Source organism: Equus quagga, chromosome 11, assembly GCF_021613505.1.
Source record: "Equus quagga isolate Etosha38 chromosome 11, UCLA_HA_Equagga_1.0, whole genome shotgun sequence".
Lineage (NCBI taxonomy): Eukaryota > Metazoa > Chordata > Mammalia > Perissodactyla > Equidae > Equus > Equus quagga.
This window is the reverse complement of record NC_060277.1, coordinates 111,499,047-111,516,144: the sequence shown is the minus strand read 5'-3', so window position 1 is coordinate 111,516,144 and position 17,098 is coordinate 111,499,047. Positions and strand designations below refer to the sequence as shown.

The 17,098-nt window shown below is 60.4% G+C and overlaps 1 protein-coding gene across 3 annotated transcripts in view; it reads right to left on the bottom strand.

Moving 5' to 3' along the window:
- The window catches only part of SEPTIN9 (septin 9), a 160,741-nt gene that overhangs the window by 92,025 nt on the left and 51,618 nt on the right, over positions 1-17,098 (bottom strand). The window contains exon 1 of one of the 3 annotated variants that reach the window (XM_046674610.1): positions 10,821-11,236. The exons of the other annotated variants lie outside the window; for them this stretch is intronic. Coding sequence (XP_046530566.1) covers positions 10,821-10,875 — 55 coding nt within the window. The 5' untranslated portion in view covers positions 10,876-11,236. Of the gene's footprint in view, positions 1-10,820; positions 11,237-17,098 lie in introns of those variants that run through there. 3 annotated transcript variants of the gene reach the window in all.

Sequence of the window (17,098 nt, the reverse complement as noted above, 5' to 3'; positions counted from 1 at the left end):
CGTCCAAGAGGCCCAGGGCCTCCAAGATAACTCACCTGCTACAAGGTAACTCGCAGGCAGGGGAGAGGCCGGCGCTGCCGGCCAGGGCCCCACCTTGAATCTCCCGCTCGTCCCTAGAACAGCGGTCACATTGCTCCCCGATGGACAGTCACCCTCCTGAGGAGCCAGGCTTGCTCACGCTTGTCCCTGCTATGGGCTGAATGTGTCCCCCAGATTCATACGTTGAATTCCAACCGCCAGGGGATGATGGTAGGGGTCAGCCTTTGGGAGGTGACGAGGTCGTTGGGGTGGAGCCCTCGTGACGGGATTAGTGCCCTTTTAAAGGAGACCCCATGTGGACACGGCAAGAATACACAGCTACCAACCAAGGTTCTCACCAGACACCAGGTCTGCCGGAGCCTTGATCTTGGGCCTCCAGCCTCCAGAACCGTGAGGAATAGACGGGTGCTGTTCAGGCCGCCCAGTCAGGGGTATTTTTGTTATCGCAGCCTGAATGGACTAAGACAGGCCCCCTTTCCACTAGGGCCTCGGGCCCTGCCTGGCACGTCCCGTAATTCTGAAGTGTTTGTTGCTTTGAGCCTTTAACGGTCTCCGTGTCCTGAGTGCCCTGGTTCCGTTCACTCATTCGATTCTCACGAAGACGTAGCAATTTTACCCGTGCCCTCACTTCAGATGGGAAACCAAGGCACGGAGAGGCAGGAGCTGAGCCAGCATGCTGAACCACCCCACCTCCAAACCCCGCCCCGGCCCACAGAGCCAGACTCTGAAAGCAGACGGTGCCCCCTATGCACTGGCTCTGCGTACATGGCCCCTCCCAAGCCTCCCAGCCACCCGGCAAGGTAGGCACTGTTATTCCTGCTTCAAAAACGTGGTCACCGAGGGCTGGCCCTGTGGCCTAGTGGTTAAGTCAAGCATGCTCCAATTCAGCAGCCCAGGTTCGGTTCCCAGGCACAGACCTACACCACTCGTCAACGGCCATGCTGTGGCAGCATCCCACAAACAAAATAGAGGAAGACTGGCACAGATGTCAGCTCAGGATGAATCTTCCTCAAGCAAAAAGAGGAAGATGGGCAACAGATGTTAGCTCAGGGCCCATCTTCCTCAGCAAAAAAGAAAAAAACCATAGTCTCCATGTTGGAGAGCTGCAAGGCTGGGAGTGGAGTAGAGGCAGCCCCCGCCAGACCCCAGGCTCTGGATCCCTGGCTGTTCCCATCCACCAGGGACAAGCCGACCAAGGTTTCCACATAGCCAGGCAGGGTCTGCATAAGCGATGGGGCACAAGGGAGGGCTGGGGGCAGGTTTCAGCAGTAGGAAGCAATGGACGATGCAGGTATGGGGTCAGGAGGACCTGGTTCTGCCTCCCGGTGTGGCCTTGGGCCAGCTGTGACCTGTGTGAGGCTCTGTGACCTGTCCACCTTGCTGGGCTCCAGGAGGACTGAGAGACGCATATAGAAAGTGCCCATCTCAGGGCCTGGCACACAGTAGGTGCCCAGTAAAGGAGCCGGTTATGGAAAAGAAGACCCGCACAGTCAGAGGAAGCGCCTGTGAGCCACTGGGGGGGAGGGGGGACAGCTGAAAGGGCCGGCACTTGGGTCAGAGACAAAGAATGCGGGAGGGAGGCGGGGAGGGAGAGGCCGGAGCCGACAGCTGGCTCCAGGGCAGCTGTTTGCAGGAGCCTGGCTTCACCATTAAATATTAGGAGAGATGTAAATATTTGAGGGGGGCCCCCCAGCCCAGCCTCTCGGGGCTGCAGCCAGGGCAGGCAGGTTTCCTCCCGTACCAGTGTCCCCATCCCCCCAGGCGCCCCAAGACTTGGGCCGGAGTTGGGGTGGGGGCAGCAACCCAGGAGGAAGGGGACACAAGGCCCCCTCCCCTCTCTTTGCTGCACCAGGCCTGCAAAGGTGCCCAGGAATGATGGCCTTCCCCGTCTCCCCCGTGAGGGGCCCCCGGCCTGCCAAGGGTTTCTTTTCAGTTTTGCAGAAAAACAAAGCAGCCCTTTCTGGGGTCTTCTGATGGAGGCCAGGGGTCCAAAGCTGCCACTCCAGACTTCAGCCCACTCCACCCCCACTAAGTTAATACCCGCTGCCTCTCTGCCGCCTGGATCATTCACTACCCACGCCCCTGCCGGCTCTCTCAGCCCCCTGACCAGGAGGACAGGAGCCTGGATCCTCTCCATGTCCCCACTTACACTTGCAAGCACAGCCCTCTGTTCCCACCTCCTGTCTCAGTGCCGAGAGCACCTGGGCCAGGTATGGGCCCAATAGGGTCTCCCCAACAAACTACATGTTGGCAGAAATCGCAAGAGAAGCCAGTCAGCGTCATGTGCCTGGAGACCCTGCCCGGTAAACTACCCGGGACTCTGGTTAGGTGCTCCCTCCTCCAGGAAGCCCTCCTGAACCTACCCCTCTCTTGGGCTCACGCCTGGAGCCCCAGAACCTAGAACAGAGCTAGCACTTAGCTGGCGCCCACAGACAGCTGTTGAATAAACAAATGAACGAGCCGGCCGCCCCCCCCACCGCGGCGATCCTCCTCCTGGCCTGACCGAGGACGGAGGGACTCCAGCACTTCATTTTGAACTGAAGGAAAAATCCAAAACCCAGCCACTTTAGTATACTCCTTCCCCTGACTTTTAACGTGGGCCAGGAGGCAGGCGACAGCAGAAGAGGCTGCCCCTCCAAGGCTGGTTTGGAGCCAGGAAAACTTGTATGCTTTTACTGTAGATAATATCGGTCTCCGGGGGACCCAGGGCAGGGGCCCAGCCCACCCCTCGCGGGGAAACTGCCCACCCACGTGGAAAGGAGGGCCAAAGATCCGTGCTCAGAGCTGCCTTCCTGCACCCAGGGTGGGGCCAGCCAGGGTACCGGACGAGAGCCTGCCTGGGGAGTAAGGAAACCCATCAGGACGGTCAGAACCAGAAACATCTGCACCTTCCAGGTCGCTGCCTGAGGGAGGGGAGTCAGCAAGGCGGCCGGACCCTGGCAGACTCACGCTGCCCGGGACTGCTCCTCTTCTCGCCGAAAAGAAAGAGGAGACTGGTCCACCACTAACCTCCCGCGAGCAGAGAGGGGGCTGTCTGTTGCCTAGGTGGCTCCCTTCCAGCTTCCCAGGGGACCCTCAGCTGCAGCCTCCCACAGGAGGTGCGTCTCCTGGGGTAGGGACACAGGAAGCTCTAGCTGTGTGGGCGTGGGGGGCACTACTGCGTTCAAGGCCAGGCCCTTGATTTTCTGGGTTTTGCACCCAGTGCCGCACGCCTGCATCCCCCGCTGGCCCAGAGACACCAGGGGCCCGGAATGCCGGGACGGGCTGTTAGAGACTCAGGAGACAGGGGATAGGCAGGGAAAAACCCCAAACTCCAGCAAGAAAGAGGCAGGGCGAGCGTATTTCCCAGCTCCCCGCCTCCCCGGCAGCCCGGCTCTGGACGCAGCACCGGGGTGGGCGTGGAGGGCCCACTGAAATGGAGGCCATCCTTTTGTCCTGCTGCACAAATTTCTGGGCATCGGCAGCACTTTAAAAAATGACAACAGGGTGGGGGGTGGGGCCGGCCCTGCGGCCCTGCGCACGCTCCACTTCGGTGGCCCAGGGCGCAGTTTGAGGTCCTGGGTGCGGGCCTGCTCCACCCATCAGAGAAAGACAGGCACAGGTGTTAGCCCAGCAACAATCTTCTTCAAGCAAAAAAAAAAAAAAAAAAAAACCAGGAGGATGGGCAATGGATGTTAGCTCAGGGGAATCTTCCTCACGCACACACACAAAATGACAACAGGGGACTGGCCTGGTGGCATAGTGGTCAAGTTCACATGATCCGCTTCAGCAGCCCAGGGTTCTTAGGTTCAGATCCTGGGCACGGACCTACACACTGCTCATCAAGCCATGCTGTGGCGGCATCCCACATAAACAAAGTAGAGGGAGACTGGCACAGATGTTAGCTCAGGGACAATCTTCCTCACCAAAGAAAAAAAAGAAAAAAACAAAAGAAAGAAAAGACAACAAACTTGAAGTTTCTAGAATGTCTCCTGGTCCAGGCCGAAGCAAGCCTCCAGGCTCTGTCCAGACCAAATTAAACAGCCTGCGCCCAGATATGTCCTAGGCGCCAGGGGTGTCTAGGAGCCGACTGCTGGGTCTGTTTGGCTGGAGAGATTACAAATCCTCAGGCTTCTGGGACTGTGTTCCAGAGAGTTCCAGACCATCCAGTCTCTCAAGCAACTCAGAGAACCTCCAAATTTGGGTAAAATCAAGAGGGCTTTGGAAAGAAAGCCACTGCTTGACCATCTTTCCTCAGTGGCTTTATCAAGAGAAAGCACAGGAACTTGCCTCCTGGCTGGGTTTCTGGGATGAATCAGAAGAAGTGAAACATCCCGGGGCCACGACCTCCCATGCATGCCCCACCAGAAACCCCTGGCTGCCCAGCGCCCCTTTCCCCACCACCCCACCGTCCTACACACACCACCAGGTCTTCCAGGGTCTACTGCACGCAGCGCACTGTTCCAGCCACAGGACAGTGAGCAAAGACACACAGCCCTGCCCTCGGGGGGCTCTGAGCCAGGTGGGGAGCACCCAGTCTGGCCGGGAAAAAGTTGGGACTCTGTGCTGGGTTTGGGGGCCACCATGGATCCCTTGGGCCTGGCCCCCAGGTCCTCGATGCTGGTCCTGTGCTCCTGTCTGTGCCCCAAAGGGACCCCTCTGAGCAGCAGGCCAGCCCACGCCCAGCACGGCGAGAGAGAGGGGCATTTGGCTGGTAAACTCAGGCCAGGAGCAGCAGGAGTGACAGCCGAACAGCGGTGCAGGGCTCATCTCAGACTGTGACAGCCCGACCTCTGAGCATGCAAAGAGAAAGAGGAAGCAGGGACCCCAGGCTGCTCGGCCAGTGCGAGCACACGAGGACTAGAGCACACCGAGGGGCGGGCTGGGACTATGGTCCCCTGGCTGCTACAGGCCAGCGGGCACCTGCACATTCGTACAGCCAGGCGCCACAGAACGACGTTTCAGTCCATGACAGACGGCGCATCGGACAGTGGTTCCCACAAGGTTGGGACCACACAGCCTAGCACCATCTAGGTTTGTGTGAGTGACTCTGTGATGTTCCCACAACCACAAAATCACCTAATAATGGACTTCTCAGGATGTATCCCTGTCGCTAAGCAACACGTGACCGTTTCCCTTGGCGACGCTCCATCACGAATGGGCCACGGTGTCACTGTTCCCCACCAGCAGGACAGCCTCCCCGCAGACTGGCCTGAGCAAGTGCCCACCACGTGCCGGGCACTGTACCTGCTGTGCCCACCACTGACCCCGGGGCTCAAGCTCTGGGGGGCTTGTTTTTCCAGGCATGGAGGCCCCCACCCCGGGCCCGGGCTCCCTACGCCCTCAGCAGGGCAGCGGGGTGAGGAGCTACCTGGCCCCCAAGGTGAGTGACACACGGCTCTCCCCACTGGCCTGAGAAGGGACTGTGCTTCTTGCTCAGAGCTCAGTGCCACAGTCAGGACTCACACAGGGCTGCTGGACAAGGAGGGTGCCAGCCAGCAGGCCCAGTGCTGGATCCCATGGTCTTCGCAGTTGAGCCATCCAGCACGTGCCCACGCCGCTGTTCACACTTGGCCCTTCAGGCAGGCCTGTGGTCCACCCATCTGTGACACTCTGCCGGGTGGGGGATGGCAGAGGAGGCTGGGATGACCTCCCCAGTGAAGGAACCCTGCAGCCCACACAACCCAGCCTCCGCTCTGACGGTGAGAGAGCTGTGGCACGTCCGCACAGAATGTCTGCCGGGTGGAGCAGGGGCTCCCACAGTGTGGCCAAGAGCCTAGTATCTGCCAGGCTCAGAGGGACCCCTGGGCAGTGCTGACCATGCTGTCCAGCCTCATCCCCCGGGGGCATCAGACAGGCCCTTGTCTGGGCCTTTGAACACCTTCCATCACCCAGATCCCTACATCAGGAGTCCACACCCACCCATCCGTGCAAACACTCGCCCCCCACCCTCAGCTCCAACAGCAGTGGCAGCACCCAGCACATTCCCATGAGCAGGACCCCGGCTCAGGGCTCTCCGTGTATCCCACCTAAACCCAGGACTACCCTCAGAAAGAGGTGTTTATAACCCCACTCGACAGAGGGGGAAACTGAGGCTCAGGAGCTAAGACACTTCCCCTACACCACACAGCTTTCAAACGACAGAATGAGGTCGCCCCCTAAGCATTACACCACAGGGCTCTCGGCTGCCCTGTCCCCCTCGTCCCCCAAAGGCCCTCTCCCTTCGGATGCAAACTCCGCCCGACCGCCTCTTTTAATACCTGCCTGGAGACCCATGCCCTCCAGAAAGCCTTCCCGGACCGACACTGCACAGAGTGGGGTCTCCTGTGCGCACCCCCATCTCCGCCGGCCAGGGCTGACCCCCAGCCCAGCTGCGAAGCCGACCACAGAGGTGCCTCTGCCACCTGGCGCGCGCTGTCTGCTGCGTCCTCACAGGCAGGACAGCGGGCACGCCTGACCCCGTGCTCTGGACTTGAGCACCAGGCCAGTGCTGCAGGTGGCTGTCGGCCCGTGAGAGAGCTGACCCCTCTGAGCTGCGGAGCTGGCACCAGCAGAACCCCAGCAAGACCTACTCCAGTCCAGGCAGCTGAGTGACCTCGTCGCCTCCACGGCTCCAGCCTCCCCCCAGAGGGATGAACTGCAGGGACGTGGTATTCACAAGAGGCCCGAGTCTCGCTGAAAAGCAGGCTTCATCACTCAAGAGGGCCACTGGCACTAATTAGGGACGGGTCTGCACCCATCACCAAGCAACAGGCTTTGTCCTCCAGGGAGGAAACAGGCACCTGGATCCAGCAAACGCAGGAGCCCATGTCCCAGAGGTGTCTGGGCTCCCAGACGAGCAAGCACATCTGCTTGTCCCATCCCCCCAGGAGACCCTCTCTCTGCTCCCACCCCATCCCACCCCACCCCCACCCCCTCTCCTGTCCCAGGCCCAGAGCCCACACTGCCCCCAGGGCCCAGTTCAGAGGGTCCTCCCAGGGGACAGCGAAAATCTTAGGAGGCCAGACCTCCTCTAGGCGAGAGAACACAGCTCTGGGACCAGGCGCCCGGGTTCCGGGCCAGATTCTGTTTCAACAAACATCAAGGACTTTAGGATTCTCTCTCGTGCAAATCTGGTTACAGCAAACACGGCTGGCTGGTGGGGAAAGGAGGCCAACAGCTGGCACTTGGAAAGGCTTTTGTTACACAAAGACCCGCGTTGTAACAGCGTTTGCGATAACAGATCTGGCCTGCATCCACTCAAGAGCACGCCGTGCAACTGCCCGAGCCTCCACCAACCGGCAGCCAGAGAAACCAAGAGGTCACCCTCCTGCCACCGCATCACGTGGACAGCGACGGGGGCCGAGGCCACCTCAAGGCCCATCTGTGCCGGGAAAAGTGGGAAATGAGACTCTCTAAAAAAATTCTATCAGCAAAATAGGAAACACTCTTCTTGCCCCTCCCTGGGGGATCTCCACAGCGCCCCGAGCCCATCCCTGAAGGGAAGGCAAAGGCGGGTGCAAGAGGCTTGTGTCCACGGAGGACACCGCCACCTCTCCGTCCCCAGGGGAGACCTGAACATGACAGACACGTCCAAAAGACAAGACGGGCTGGGTCCCCGTGCCACCGTCCTCGGTGATGTGAAGAACTTAACAATCCCACCCACGGGGACTGAGTGCCTGGCTCCTCCGGGGCAGGGGGACAGGCGGGGAACAAAATGATGAAAAGGATGGGTGCTGCCAGGGCGGGGGGCAGATGTGCCCAGACCGAGGGGCATCAGTGGCATTTTTAGCTCGAGGCCCCCGCTCCAGACATCACACACATCTCTGCCCAGGGCAGCTTCCCGTCTGCCCCGGGGGGCATTCTGCTCCAGGTGGGCACCCACGCCACACCCCACCCCAGGGGGCTGTCCCGCTGCCCTGCATGGCAGGCTGTGCTGGCTTGGATACTGCCACCAGCTCCAAACCACCCCCCGATCAGGGCTCCTCGGCCCCCGCTGCAGGATTCCAGGGCAAGAGATCACCCCCAGTAACGAAAGGCGTCTGGGAACTCGCCCTGCTTTGGTGGTGGCCCCCGGGGCCTCGGTCCTTCAGCCGGCAAGACGTGCTTCGTGATGAGCCAGGTCCGCCGGCCTCAGGAGCCATCAGGGCCCAGCGGCAGCTGCCTCTGAGCTGGCAGTTTCCTCCCTGTTCCTTTCGCCTTACCTTGCAGAAACCAAGACACCATGTGGGCGGCCCCGAAAAGGCCCCCAGCTGGCCCCTCGGAAACCCAGCCGGGCCTCCCACTCCTCCAGCTCCACTCTTAGCCGCTCCAGCCGCCTCTCCAAGAGGGTCCAGGCTCCCTGACCACACGCCTGGCCCTCCACGACCTGGCCCATCTGATCATGGGCAAGCTGACCCCTCCTTACGCCCCAGCCCCCAACTGGACCAGCTCATTCCGGTCTCCCCCGCTCCTGCCTGCTAGCCCTGGCTGGGAAGCTCTCCTCCTCCTTCCCGCAATCAAATTCCGACTTGGGCCCAAGGTCCGCCTCCTCCACGAGGCCTTCTCCTGGTTACCCAGCAGTGACCTTTCTCCACCCCCGTTCTGCCAGCTCTGAGCACCCACTGTGCTGGGTCACACACTCTCCTCCTTCTCTGATCAGTCCTTCCCCACGGTCAACCAGGCTGTCTGTCCCCAACACCCAGCTCCACTCCACGTTCCTGGGGCACTGAGGGCAGCGCCTTCCTGGTCCCCGAGCTGGCCATGCGGAGCCCTCACGCACACTCACACACTCACGCTCATGCACACCTCCACTCGGGGAGCCCAGGCCTCTAACGCCCCAGTCCCATGTCGTCAGAGCACTTCAAACTTTCCAGGGCACACGACGCGGAGACTGATGCACACAGAGAACCAGAGGGTCTGAGGCCCCGCTCCCCACAGTGAGAAATCTCCCCCCGGAGTCACAGGGCCGCCAACTGTTGCCCCAGGATGGTCTCAATGAGGCCATTGTCTCCGACTAAATTAGAGGGTCAAGAAGCCGCCTGGGAGGCAGCCGCAGAGGCCGCCACCGCCTCCAGATGGGGCACGTAGGGGTGAGGATGCAGTTACTCACGGGGACCTGAGGCAGAGGCCCTAACGACGTCCGTGGCATGAACTGTGACAGCTGTAAGACCACACGACCCCCAAACTTCCGCCTCCCCATCCTGCCTCAGGGCTCCCACGGCATCCCCTCTTTCCCCAGAAATCCCACCCCCAGAGGAACGCTTTGGGGTGACGGATCTGCAAGCCGACCCAACTCCCACAGACCACAAGCACGTACACACGGCGCCAGACCTCAAGGGGGCAGCCGTCTCCAGGTCGGCTAATTCTCGCCCTTGGGCATTTAGGAGAGAGGGCAGGGCCCCAAGGAGCAGCAGGAAAGTCTCAAAGCAGCAGCTGTAAGGAGGGCTACACTCGAGGCAACCCACAGAAGGTCGCCTAGCGGGGAGACCCCAGCACCAGCAGGCGCCCTGAGATGTCCAGGTGGCCGGGTACAAGTCATCACAGCCCTGCAGACCCAGAACTCCCCTTGTTGGGTATTAGTGCCTGAGTCGCAAAGGCCCTCCCACTACTGAGCCAGCGACAGGACATGCGTCCTTTGCACAGGGTGTGCTGGCCACTGGACCACAACTCCCTCCTGTCTCTTCACCCCCCTGCTCAGGCCAGTCCAGGCCCAGCCCAGAATTACGCTGCTGGGGCTCTGCTTGGGGTTTAGCCGGGCTCTGGTGCCCAGAAGTGCCCCGCCCATGGGGCTAACCCCAGGTGGGCCCTGTGGGAGGTTGGGCTCAGGACACCCAGATCCCAGCTCTGGTTGTGGCCACGGGGGCTGGAGGACCTCCCGGCTTGGCCTGGCACCTGGACGTCTGTAACTTCTTTCAGCCCAGCCTTCTCCAACAGCGGCCCACCAGAGGGCTCTGCCCAAGGCTGCCTGGGAGCCCCTCCGAGGGGCGGGGGCTCCAGGTCCCAGCAGAGGCGGGCCCGCCCCTCAGAAATCCGGCCCGAAGTGCTGGAGACTATTGTGTGAGCTTCCCTTCCGACTGCTTTATTTACTCCGCAGGACTGCAGGACGCAGAGCCACAGGCAGTCACGAGGACGCACGGAAGCGCGCACACACATCCCAGAAGCGGGATGCCGCGCTGGTCTAAGAGGGAGAAGCCCCCAGGTCTCTCCGCACTTTGTACACCCCGAAGGGGGGAGGGGTCCGAAATGCGCTCCCCACCGGCACGCAGGCCCCTCCTTCCCCCTTCAGCCCGACTCTCTGGGAGGCAGATGAGGATGTCCCCAGGCCTGGATGGGGGCCGATGGGACGCCCCCCTCTAGACCCCGCCGCGCCCGGGCCGTGTCCGCTCGCCAGCCCTCCGCAGCCGGGATTCGGCTCAGCCCCGGCCCCGAAACTGGTTGGGGGGGGCGGGCGGGGGGTCCTCCTGGGCAGGACTCGGAGGCGGGTAACGACTCCCTCGACCCGCCGCAGGCCAAAGGGGCCCGATGGCCGACGGGGAGCGCCGGCGGGAGGGGACGGAGTGACTGCCGAGAGGGAAAGTGCGCGCCCGGCAGTGCCGAGGAAGCCCCGGGAGCCCTCGAGGAGGCTGTCGTCGCTCGGCAAACCCAAACAACAATAAAAGGAAGGAAACCCGGGCGCAGCGCGCAGGGGCCGGTGAGGGCGCGCGGTCCCCCGAACCGGGTCCCCCAAGTGGGCGAGGGGGCGCGCGACGGGAGGGTGTCCCAACCGGGGTCCCGCCTCCTCGTCCGCGCTACCGTCCCGCGCCGGGTCGCCCGAGGGGCCTCCGAGGCCGCCCGGCACCCACCTTCGAAGTCCGAAATGATCCCGTCCAGCTGCGCATTGACCGCGGGGTCGGACATGGTGGCTCGCGGGCCGCGCGACGCGCGGAGGGCGGCGGCGAGGAAGCGCCCCGGGCGGCCCGGGCCCTGCGCGCTGGCTGGGGCGCCGCGCCCGCGCTCCCGCCGTGCAGAGCTGGCCGGCGGAGCCCCTCGGCCCCCGGGCTCGGCTGAATGAATGGGGGAGGCGGGCGGGCGCCGGCCCTCCCCGCTCCCGCTGCCCGCCCCGCCCCGCCTCCCGGGCGGATCAGGTTCCCGCACCGCGGCCCGGCCTCCCCGTCTCGCACTGGCTGCTCCGCCCGCCTGTCAAGGCCGGGCCTGGGGGGCTGGGGCCCGAGCGGCCGCCGCGGGGCCAGGCCGAGTCCTGGGCGCCCGACCCGAGCGCCCCCCTTCTCCCCGCCTGGCCCGCGCCCAGGGGACGGCGACGGACACGGCCCCGGCCCCTCCCCCCCCGGACGCCCCGCCGCGGCCAGATGTGGGCGGATGTGGAGGCCGGGCGGCGGCGCGGGGGCGGCGCCGAGGGGGGACGAGATTCCTCCCCTTCTCTGGGGCGCAGGGCTCCCTGTGCGGGAGGTTTTATTTACGCAGCCAAACAAAGTTGGCCGCCGCCGCCGCCTTCCCGCGCTCAGCGCCTCCGAGGGTTAAGCGGCGGCGCGCCCGGCTCGGGCGGCAGGACCCGGGCCTGTTGGCTCAGAACCGAGGGGCGAGAGCAAGAGTCACGTGGCCCGGGGCCTGGGGGCGGGGGGACACCCTCCAGCTACTCCCCACCCCACCCTTCCACCCCCTCTGGGGCGGGTGACAGAGAAAGCGGTGACCCACTGAGGCGTGGGCAGGGAGGAGCGCCCCTGTCGGAACTGCCAGGGGCATGTGCGGCCCCCGCCCTCCGCAGGAGGGACTCCTTGAAGGCCGAGGGTAGAGAAGATACCGGGCGGTATCTCAAGGAAGGAGGTGGGGAACGGGGAGAAAGGAGGCTGCCCGGGGCTCCCGTGCCTCAGGCCCGGCCCTGCCCTCCAGGCAGTAACATCTGTGCTGCTCCATCCATTCAACATCGATTAACCCTATTAGCTACAAGGCGGGCAGGTCCTAGGGGCTGGGGACAGAAGGATGAGCTGGAACTTGAGAAGCAACCGGATGCAGTCCTAGGAAAGGCCCTCCAGGTGGGGCACCGACAACAGAAAGGGGGCTCTCTTCCACTCCCCCTGGCTGAGCCGGCAGGCTCTCCTGCCCCATCTCCTCCTCATCACCTTAGATTCAGGGCCTCTGCCCAAAGACAGGGGGCCGGTGAGAATTCATAGCAGGGAATAACCCCCTCCAAGCTGGTGGGCGACTGTGTACTACCGTCCCCTCAGGGTGGCCCGCGTGTGCCAAGAGCTCATCCTGGGTGCCAGGTTGGCCACACCCCTGCCAGCCCCACACCCCCACTTCTGAAAGATCCCAAATGCACAGGGGATGCCAAGGCCCGACTGCCAGCTCGGTGGCTCGGGGCCTCCTGGGCGGCATGTGCTGGGTTCGGTGGGCTGTTTTAAGTAGAGGAAATCGAGTCCTTCCTTTTTAAGAAAAGCAGTCACTCCCTCGCTCATGCTTTGGATATTTTGAACTATTTTCAACCCAGTGAGTTTGTGGACATGGAACTGCAAAACCACAGACATTTCAGAAGTACATCCACCCTCCTCTGCCTGGAGCACCCTAACAGCTTCTGCACCGGCCCGGGGCATTTCGCGTCTGAAAACCAGCCCCTGGTCTGCCCGCCAGTCCAACCCTCTGGGCCATCTGTCCACCCCATAGATGGGAGTTTGGTGGTCCAGTGCCCCTAAGAAACTGCCCAACAACACAGGCCCCTGGGAAAAGGCCCGGTCTCCGGGATGGCATCCAACCTGGGCCACAGCATTATTCTCCAGTGTTTTTATAAAAAGCACCTGGTGGGTGTAGACACACCCATGTGATTGTTCTCCCAGAGAGCTGGCATGGAGTTCTCCCAGATTAGCATAGGGTCCGCGTATTGTGCATTATTCACTTCCATTCACAGTAGAGGCAGACACACTTATGCTTATCTCCTCGGGGAGCCCTGCCAGGGTGCACGCCTCACCCAAATGCTCCCCTGTGGGAACCCAAAGGACAATGGCAGGAGTGAGCCAACCTCCGAGGCCAGAAAGTGCCCATGTTGGCATGACTCTGCTCCAGAGCCCAGCCAGTCCATCCCCCGCCTCCAGCCCCCTTCACTTTAACCCCTGGGGCCGCTGTTGCCAGGCCGAGACACCTGCAGGTAAGGAGACTGCCCACGCTCCCTCAGGAAACCCAACCCAGCGTTTGACCATGCTCCCAGCCAGGAAGTTCACTCTTGTATCTAACCAACTGCTCTAATTGCACATCACTTACTTCCTCTTTTTCTCCTGTCCTCAGAGAAGATGGGAAACAGCTGGGCACCACCCTTCAAGCAGTAATTACCTTCTCCAAACTCGAAGACGATCCAGTGGCCCCTCGGCCTTCTCTGTCTCCGCCTAAATCATCTGTCCCCAGGCCTTTAATCATCCCCACCCTTTGATCACTCCTGAAGGCCGTGTGCATTCTGAGGCCCCATGACTTTAATAAGGCCTGATCCCCAGAGGGTGATGAGGGATCCCACTCCCCCTTCCCAGGGCATGGGCAGTCAGGGCCGAGGGTGTGACGAACCATCCTGGCAGGGGCACCAGGCACACGAAATGAGCAGCGGCACCAGAGAGTGGAGAGTGAGCTTAGACTTGGCAAGAAAAACAGAACTGTAAGGCCTTGGCATTCTGTGACGATGCATCTCCCAAGGCCCGGCCGGGGGGAAGGTGTCATTAGAGCGCCGCCAGAGGGGCCACCTACCTCCCAAGTCCACCATGAGACCTGTAGTGGGGTGCATGGTAGCCCCCAAAAAGACACAGCCACTCGACCCTCAGAATGTGACCTGATTTGGCATAAGGATCTTTAGGTAAGGAGGTCAAGATGAGACCATCCTGGATTAGGGTGGGCCCTAAATCCAACGACAGTGTCCTTATGTAAGAGGCAGAGAAGCAGAAGACAGAGAAAAAGGCCACGTGAAGTCAGAGGCAGACATGGGAGGGATGCAGCCACAAACCAAAGGACACTTGGGACCCCGGAAGCTGGAAGAGGCAGGCAGGATTCTCCCCCGAGCCTTCAAAGGGAGCGTGGCCTTGCCGGCACCTCGATTTCCGATTTCTGGCCTCCACACTGTGAGAGGGCACGTTTCTGCTGTTTGAAGCCCCCAGTCTGTGTGCTTTGTTACAGCTGCCACAGGACACTAACACAGACCTTCAGCTCCCCCTTTGAATCATTCCTTTGGGTCAGAGCTGCACCTCCCAAAGATGTCTGCTAAGCCCCAGAGCCCACTGTGGGTACCGAACGCCGTGGGGCAGGGGCAGTCCTGAGGGAACGTGGGGGCAGGGCGCTCGGTCAGCACGTTTTCAGAAGAGAAGCTGGAGGCCAGCGATAGGAGCAAGGTGCATCTGAAGCACAGGGCAGGCCCTTCTGGAATAGGAAGGAGCAGGCCTGAAGAGAAACCCACAGTCAGCCGGGGAGGGAACCTGGCAAAGCATGGGAAAGAGAGAGGGAGGAAACCGATGCGTGGAAACAGCCGTTTGCCTCGCACATCAGTGTCCACGACCCCGAGCTCCAGGTGGGGCTGGGGGAGCGGAGGGGGACCGGGGCTCTTTGCCCAGCCGCTGTGGGCCTTTGGACAGGACACCCTGTGAAGTGGACCTCACAGCCCAGGGCTCCTCCAGGACAGGGGCCATGTGGTCTCCGCTCTGTCTGGGCCTGGCGCACAGTAGGGCCTCCTGAGCTCCAAAGCCTTGGATCCATGGCTGCTGCACCTTACACACACCCCCAGCTCGCTCAGCCCACCACCTCCAGAAGTGGCGCCACCGTCCACCTAGGCGCTCAGGCCAAACGCCCAGGCATCACCCTCGAGTCCTGTTTCCCTCACTCCCCACTTCAAAGTCTCCAGTAAGTTTCCACGTCCAAAATCTCTGAGGACCAGTCTGCATCTGACCTCCACCGGCGCCCCCACGCCAGTGCACCAGTGCACCCCTCCTCCAAAGGATGCTGCCTAATGGTGAACAACCAGCAATCTGGGGGCTAAAAATCCCACCACACCTGATTGGTAGCATTTGCCTGGTTTAGTGGGGGGGAGGGAACACTCCCACCGTGGCCAGTTTCAAGGGACCGACATGACAGCATTGAAGGCAGAGCCGGGAAGAGAGGTGCTGTGGCCTATGCGATACAGTGTTTGTATCATGCAGACACAGCACAGTGAAGAACGCAAGGACACGGCCAACAGTCAAAGGTACTAAAATACTTAAAAAGTGTGACTTTCATGTATTTACTACCTTTGTTTTTAATATAATTACTTGTCAGTAAGTTAATTTATATAAATCTAATAAAATTTAATTTTGTAATTTAATTTTTTCCTAATAGAGCACTGCATTTTATGGTGGTAGAATATATATAAAATTGACCATTTTAACCATTTTTAAGTGTACAGTTAAGTCGCATTAAGTACATTCACATTGTTGCACAGCCAGCAGTACCATCTACCTCCAGAACTTTTTTCATCTTCCCAAACCAAAACCCTATTCCCATGAAACGAGACCTCCTACTTCCCCTCCCTCCTGCCAGCCCCTGGCGACCACCATCCTGCTCTCTGTCTCTCTGAATTTGACCTCTCTAGGAATCTCATAAAAGTGGAAACATAGAATATTTGTCCTTTTGTGTCTGGTTTATTCCATTTAGCATAATGTCTTCAAGGTTCATTAGTCTAGCTTCATCCACGTTGTGGCAGGTGTCAGAATTTCCTTCCTCTTTAAGGCTGAATAATACTCCACTATGGGACAGAGTGCATTTTCTTTATCCATCATCCATCGATGGACCCTTGGGATGCTTCCGCCTTCTGGCTTTTGTGATAGAGCAGCTGCTGTGAACACGGGTGGACACACTGTCCTCTCGTTGAGTCCCTGCTTTTAATTCTTTTGGGTTTATACCCAGAAGTAGGATGGCTGGATCGTACGGTAATTCCATATAATGTAATTTTAAATAATAATTTCTATATATTTTATTTTTAATTTTATATATTTTATAAAATTTGAATTCTACGTTTTACATAAAGTATAATTAAATTTTTAACAACGGCCCGTTTAACAACCAGCTCACAAAATGCCCCAGCATTCCAGGACTGGCTCTTGCTGCAATGCATCCTCTCTCTCCCGCTGCCTGCGAAGCCCAGCTGCCCGCTGCTGCTGCTCTGGCTTCCCTCCCCAGCACACAGCGCGGCTTTAAAAGTCAGATCGGATTACCTCGCCTCCCATGGCCTCATTCGCACTTAGAGTCAAATGCAAACTCCTTACCTTGGTTGCCAAGGTCCCTGTGCCCCAACCCTTGCCCGCCTGGCCTCCTCACTCAGCCCCACTGGCCTCCCTCCTGTTCTCCACACTGCCTCCTGCCTCAGGACATTGGCACTAGCCGTTCTCTCTGTCTGGACAGCTTCCCCAGGTCTTCCACCCTGCTGGCTCCGTGTCTGGCATCAGAGCAACCATCCCAGGGTGCCCCGGAAACACCCCTGGAGACAGCTGCTTGCTTGCCTCCAGGCATGTAACAGGCACTCCCTGAGAACCTGTCCAGTCCTGGGGAAGAACAAACTTCAGTTTCCTCTGCACGATGGTAGGGTCACGGGGACCCCTGAGAGGGACCCGGCCTAAAGGGGCCGAGGGGACATTCAGAACTCCCACGGGCTCCCTGCAGGCCTGCCAGCCACCATGAAGCCCCAGCATTCAGGACGACACATGGGGCTCTGTCTGCACCTGGGCCAAGCCTCCAGCACCCCATCTCCCCTCGCGTCACCCTGTCTCCCCCCGCCTCGCCCGGTGACAGCAGCAGCAACGAGGCTTCAGACCCCTCGGTCTGTCTGTCCGGCTGCGGGTTCTGAGTCCTCTCGTGAAGCCTGTCTGCGGGCACGGCCGACACTGAGCCAGGGTGCCGGCTACACACACCCTCACACCATCTGCATGGCTACTGAACTGCGACCAGAAGGTCTCACTTCAAACAGGAATGCCATTTCCTTAGCTCCTGATTAATCTGCTCCCCAAACTTCCCAGTTATCACCCCAGCCTGCTTTGTTCAGAAAATTTACAGCAAACTCTGACCGCAGCAGCCTGGGCCTTATCTCCGAGGCAGGGAACTTTTTAAACAAACTATTACTCTTCTAAATTCA